This window comes from Elaeis guineensis, chromosome 10 (assembly GCF_000442705.2).
Source record: "Elaeis guineensis isolate ETL-2024a chromosome 10, EG11, whole genome shotgun sequence".
Taxonomy (NCBI): Eukaryota; Viridiplantae; Streptophyta; class Magnoliopsida; order Arecales; family Arecaceae; genus Elaeis; species Elaeis guineensis.
Window position 1 is genome coordinate 24,788,367 of NC_026002.2, and position 6,994 is coordinate 24,795,360.

Genomic DNA, 6,994 nt, shown 5'->3' on the forward strand with positions numbered 1-6,994 from the left:
TGTACCTATTCCGAACCAAGACTTGGTGCAAGGGGCATGCCGAGTTTGGTATGCGAACCGACCCCCGTACCAGATATATCGTATCAGCATGATATTGATATGGGATTTGGTACCGAGATTGTGAACCTTGTTAAGGACTTTATTGTATCTCCTTCATTTTTGGATACAGACACTAACCAAATTTTAACATCAATGCTCCCTTCAAAATACTCTATAGTGTCTTATAGAGCTAGATATGTATGAAATGAGATGATGTTCATATTATAGAGATATTTTGGACATGAAGTACCCAGACTTCTTTATTAGTGATAGATTCAGTGAGGCAGAAAAAAAATCTCTGAGCTTTTAGTGATTCTAGTGAAGCTTTGACCATTTTTGGCTTAATAAATATAAAATTAAGTTAGCTTTAAGAATCATATTGCCATTTGTCCTGATCATAGCTGCTGCCTTCATCATAAGAACCTTCTTCAGATCCATCTCACACTTATCATCTATGATCTAATGCTCATAAATGAATCATGTCTACTTCAAACTTCTTTGTTTTTCTACAATTTACTTGTAAATCAATGAACAGGAAACACTGCATGCTCATCCCATCACATGGTTTTAACCTAAGAACATGGTTCTATCCTCCTAATGAAGTGCATCACCATTACAGGGTAGTACTTGTGAAGTCTGTGTTTAAGCATACGTTGCCTTTCATGAAATAGGCTTGTACGGTGAAAGGATCATCCTGCGTTGTTGGTGTCATTGTGATCATAAACAATCTACAAAATAAAGTAGTTACAACAGAATCACTATGAGAACATATAGCAATGAAATTATGGTGATAGACTTGCTAACAAGCAGTAAAGTTGAAAATGAAGTTTGAGAAGCACAGAATCCCAAATTGACCAAAAGGAAACTGGCAATGCTCAAAGCAAAGGAACAAGCTTCCGGACCAAAAGATATAAATTCGGCATCTAAGACTTCAGGTAAATTCAGAATGTAGAGGAGCAAGAGGCCAAATGATTTATCAAGGCTCAAAATCCATTTGGAAGAGATGAATGCTAGGGGCAGGTGTGGTTATGAGTTGCAATCATTTTTGTGAACCTTTTTAATTCGTATGGTGTCATAGCCTTCACAATGTTTGTGCCCCTTCATATCCTCATCTATCATTCAGTATAAGTTGATGTTTCCTCCTTAAACTTGTCAGACTTCTCGACCTAGTCATCACTCTGCCCCCCCACTGCACCCAAAAAAAAAAGAAAAGAAAAAAGGGAAGTGAAAGGTTATCTACCTGTTACTGGTAGATATGTCTATTGCACATAACCACAGTATCCATAGTAGTTTACCATCACTTAATAATATTTGCAAAAAGACAAGGCTATGTTTGATGGAATAATTAATAAATCTTTATATACTTTCCTCTCATACCATTAGCACCCTGAATATGGTTATCTAAATATTGAAGAAGAAAATGGCTTAAATAATGCATATAGTTTGATGTGAAATTCATAGTCCAAAGTACTTGCCATAAGACCATAATTAAGCACTTTCAAATCGTATGCTGGTTGCATGACATCAATTTGACCATACTTGGAAAATAAAATAGTACACAATCTATTGAGAAACAAATAATAATATCTTTAGGGGGAACACTGAACACCTAGGCCAGTACAAAATTCCATGAAAGTCCTCTATTCTTGGAAAGGTTATCTTCTAATATTGTTCTAATCAATTTGCCTGAAAATAAAATTGTATTTGACCATGTGAATCCTTATTTTCGACCCTCAGTCTCAGTGTGGGTTCAATTTAGAAAAGCAAATTGCAAATAAAAATGTATCTTGTGGTTATTTTTTTCTTTTTCTTTTTTTGCAGGTGGTTCTTGAATCAACTTAGAAAAGCTTATAGAATAAAGGTCCCTTTGGTTGATCCTAGACAAAACTCTTCAAAACAACATTTTAAATACTGTGGACAGGGCTATTGCGGTTTTTCATGCAATGGGATACCCTATTTCCCAGCACTCAGGACGGCAATCCTGTCCTGTCCTGTTGCAGTCGATTTCCCGACTCATCCCATCTCGACACTTGGAATGGTGGGATGCCCTGCTGTCCCAACGATATTTAAAACCTTGGTTCAAAAAGGCATAGTTAGGGATACAAAGTTATAATTGTTTGATAGTGCAATAACCTTTGTGGTTTATTTATGGTGATACTGATCAGATTTGCCCTTGAATCCACTTGCAGAAGGAATTCTTAGATTCCTAGCTTTTTCATATGATCTGTAAAAAGGCTGGAAGAAGACCTCAAAGATATTTCTTGAGACCAGATGTACTGTTGACAACAGAAGAGATCATTTTGATCTCTGTTCAATTTCTCATAAAGCCACCATAGCTGTTCCATGGTTCATATAAGATTTCATCAGCTGATAGACACTGCCAAACACTAACTAGTTCATGCAAAGCATGACCAAAATAGACCTGATATATTGTGATTTTGGAACTAGCATAAGAAGTTTTGGGGATATCTCCTAAGCCTAGTCTATATGACATTGTCGGGGGCAACATCATAATGTTGATCTGAAAAATAATACTACAAAGTGTATAATATCTTTGTGCATTCTCACACAGGTAAAAATATGTAAAGGCAGTCACATAGAGGCAGAATACCAGATTTGTTATACACAAGGTCCGACATATAAATTAGCATGACTTGCAGTTGTCCAACAATGCCCTTGTTAAGGCAAGGGGTAGTTTCTTCACTTTATAAATTATGTTACTTTTGCAGATATATGTCGAATGTACTCATGGTTTTAATATGAATTAGGGGTTTGTAATGGTTTAGATCAGTTTGGATGTCTCTTTCTTATTACCTTTTTAATCTCACACTTGAAGGGTGGGCACTATACCACACATAATTCATCATGTCGTAAAGAAGTTATAGGTGTGACAGTGTCCATTGATCTTCTACATAAACATCTGTATTTTAATGCTACTTTAATCATCATCCTTACATGGTAAAACTTTAGATAAACTTAAAATCTCTAGCTAATTATGTACAAGAATAGATTTTTTGGCATGTGCTATTGTTCTCAGTATTGTTGAAGCAGTGTTCAACCATGATGTATTTCTTTTTCTTTTAGTTGCCAATATGAAGGTTTTATTAGCTTAGATGTGGAGAAATATGATTCTTGTTTGTCTTGATTTTGTAGTATAGATTGTAATAACTGTCTGTTTTTGATATGGATGCGAGGTGTCAGGTGTGCTAACTTTGGAGAAACCAACAGATTGACTTGTCAACCATTACATTCTGGCATTTTCCCCCTTTTTGAATGCCAGCACCAATTTGTAAAGCGATAGCACCATTTTTACTTCCACCAAATATTGTATGTGCCCCACGTATAGCTGATAACTGTTAGACACATGTTTGTAGACTCTATTCTCAGAGGGTATAAGGTCCACTTTTGTCACTAATTTATCTCTGATATCATCTGTTTCTGAAATGCTTAGCCCCTTATTAGGTCACTTGTTGATATGATGATGTGTATGAACTGATATTTACTGCATTTTTTCTTGTAATATGTATCTGATATATATGGCGTGTCTTGTGAATGCAGTTACCACCTAGCTGAAAAGAAGATTCCTTCTATTCATGGATATACCATAGGTTTGAAGCTTGAACAGTTTATATTTGATGCATTTGCATATGCTCCATCAACGGCACTATTTGAGGTTGGATTTCTATACATTCTCTTTTCATTCTTCCTTTGAGAGTAAATTTATTTTTAGTGGGAAGTAGTATGGCTATGTGCATTATGACTTGTTATTGCTGCTTGATGAATATGTGGGGAGACAGTTTAGTAGTGGGAAATGAAAGAACAATGATGTAAGTTGGGATCTTTTCTCATCCTGTATCTCTTTGGAAAACAGGTCTTGCGGGAGGAGGAATTTGCACCAGTGAAAAATGCTAATGGGGCAAGTTACGACACTCCTGATAGTGCTCGACTTATGCTTCTCCGCCTCCACAGCCGTTGGGTAGTTGCTGCAGGTGGCTTCTTAACACATTCAGTGCCGCTATATTTAACTGGTAATCTTCCCATCGACTATAATTGTTGTTGCGTGATAATAACAATGTTGTGGTTGATGTCTTTAGACTTTGAAACAAGCATATTCTACTATTGAGTGAGAGTTTTATTCCTATGCAAATTTAGTAAAAACATGGTCCTGAATTTGATAGATATCTTTCTCAGGCGTGGAAATCTCGCCTCTATGTTCATATGCTGGAGAGAACCTTGAAGCTATATGCCGTGGAAGAACGTTTCATGCACCATGTGAGATTGCATTCTAGGCGAGGTAACTGCCAGCCGATTTTCGAGTTGCCAGCTTTCTCTGGTAACGCAAGCATCAGATTATCCTTGAAATTAACTTAAAATGTGTTGTACAACAGCACAAGATCCATCAACTTCGATGCGATTTGGTCATATCACTTATAATGAGATGTGTATGTGTAGTTCTTCATATCCAATTTTTCCTGTTTAGGGTTCCTGAAGCGTCTATGTTACTTGTTTGGGGTAATAGTTAAAATCAAGTTTTAGCATATTTGGCTCAGTTTGCAATTTGGTGCAGTGAGAGAAACCAATAGTCCATATGTCATCCACTAATTTTTGTTACCTGTTTCCCTCAATGCTATACCACTTCATTTGACTATCATTCTAATTGTTTGCAATTTGGTTGATCACAATACAAAATTGGTTTGTGGAAAGACCTTATGTAACGTTAACGACCCAGATCTGTCTGGAATACCACAATCATGGTGAAAGAGAGACCAGAAATATTTTCAATTACTTTTTGACTTGCACTCAGTAAATTAACCATGTCAACATCCGGTGCTTGATATTCCAACTTGGCATTAATTGGTCTTCCTCTGGATTGTTAGATTCCGTTAGGAATTCAGCATGGTTGCAAGAGGTTTCAGTCTACTGAATTCCATTGTCAAACCAAGGCCTCATTCTAGTTGACTATTGTACAAGGTGCTCGCCTCTAAATCTAACGTTGTGAATGGCACATGAATACATTATAGTTTCAAATTCTCATATTGTTTATGTATCAATGGCATTTTATATATATTAAATCTGACATCACATGTTTGGAGCTGGTTATTGCTTCTTGAGTAATTGCTACATGTAACTCTAATGAACTTGGCTTAGATGCAACTAGTCAATAAATTTTGTGAATCATCTTCGCAGAAGGGGAAAAAAATCCAGCACTAAGTTATAAGGCATAGTTCCTACTTAGTATAAATTAGTTAGAAAGAACCTTGGAGGCATAACTTCAAGGCCTTACTGTTGAAAGAGGGCATGGAGAAGGGCCATACAGCTAGAAAATAAAATACTTACTACATGAATCTACTGGAAACATCTAGGAGAACTTTAACAAATAGGTAGTTCATAACTGGAAATGCAGCACACCATGCTTAACCACACCTAGTTAAGGGACTTAAAGTATTAATGTCCCAGCTTATGGCTCTGTCAAGAAAGAGATACCTACGGTTACATAGATTGATCTCAGGCAAGACTGTGAACCGAGGTGGGTTCAATCAGCTTCTCCACCTCAATCTTAGGTTGACAGAAATCCTGAAGACCATATTTAAAATTTTTTTAGTCCTCTCTAGCTATAATTTTGGTCTCTATAGAAGGCAATGATGACCTCTAATAAAGCAGTATGATTGGAGTCGAATTTAGCCCCCACTCAGGCACACCTTAAGAGACATATGCCAAATTTTCACTTGATGCTAATCTACTCATATAAAACATTTGCAGGGGCATCACTAATTGAGCTTGAAATTAAGTTTGACCCTGGAAAAAAGGTTCACATTCAGCAATAGCTTTACCATGCTGGGAATTGAGAGGCCTTATGAGAGTACAAACCTGAGGACCAAAGGCCCTGCAAGAGGTAGCTAAGGATGTTCTGATTGAACTACTTTGGGACTCTGATCTCTTATAGCAGCCTGCAGTGGAGCAGCAACATGGAAATGCCCAGATATCGTCTTCTTCACTCCATCTTGAACTTGATTTTGAACATGCTTTAACTTGGGGCTAGAAGTGCATAGCATCAGATAAATGTCTCCATTTAGCAGTTGACTGTTACAATGAATGTGTCACTCAGAAATGAGAATTTTAAGCAAAAGATCAGGGGAACCATGGTATCTGAAATAGAGTCGGACGGTGCAATAAAGAACATAAGAAACTTTACATGTTGGAATTCAATATGGTTGTGAGTAGTAGCAAATCTAGTTATCATATGAATTGTGAAATAAATAATTTTACATGACAAATTTTATCACAGAAAACTAATAATTTGTGTTATTGCTGAATTATACTTAGCAATAATAATGAAAAAAATGGTATACCTGAGAAATAACAGCACCACTCAACTGAGAATATTGGGTAGTTGACTGTAGACAGGATTGAATTTGGAGAAATATGAGATAATATAGATTTATGTTCGGTGTAGTAGAAATGAGAATATTATAATGAATGTGGGACAAAACTTGAAAGGATAAATTAAGTAAATCAGAGGAGCTATAGAAGTTGTAGCAAATTAAAGCAAGGTGATGAAGAATTAGTGAGATGGTATGGACATGTACAATGAAGATCTGAGGGGGCTTTTATAAGGAGTGGTATTTTAATTTGTGTTGAAGGATGCATAAAAGGAAGGGAAGACTTGAGATAATGTAGATAAATTATGGTTATAGGAAAATCTGGGTTTATCTATGAACGAGAAAGAGAAGAGTTCCACAAATTTACAGCCCTCAGTGAGGAAATATATATGTTCCCCGACTTCCTCTGATTACTGTCTGAATGTCAAATATATGTGAAACAGAGATACACTGATGAAAAAGTCAGGAGAATCATTTGATGTGTAAACTTGCCCCAAGATTATGATCATGGCAATGGCATGGTATAGCTGCATGCATTCAACAATACTACAAGTAGATCTTTGTTCCAGTAGAAC

General features: G+C 36.4%; 1 protein-coding gene across 2 annotated transcripts in view; it reads left to right on the forward strand.

Annotated features, from left to right (window-relative positions):
- LOC105059886 (UDP-N-acetylglucosamine diphosphorylase 2) overlaps positions 1–4,690 on the forward strand; it is a 30,892-nt gene extending 26,202 nt beyond the window's left edge. The window contains exons 13-15 of one of the 2 annotated variants that reach the window (XM_010943380.4): positions 3,598–3,712; positions 3,911–4,067; positions 4,231–4,690. In XM_010943380.4, coding sequence (XP_010941682.1) covers positions 3,598–3,712; positions 3,911–4,067; positions 4,231–4,328 — 370 coding nt within the window. In that variant the 3' untranslated portion in view covers positions 4,329–4,690. Of the gene's footprint in view, positions 1–3,240; positions 3,367–3,597; positions 3,713–3,910; positions 4,068–4,230 lie in introns of those variants that run through there. The other variant, XM_029260403.2, reaches the window with a different exon arrangement.
- Positions 4,691–6,994: the final 2,304 nt, after the last annotated feature.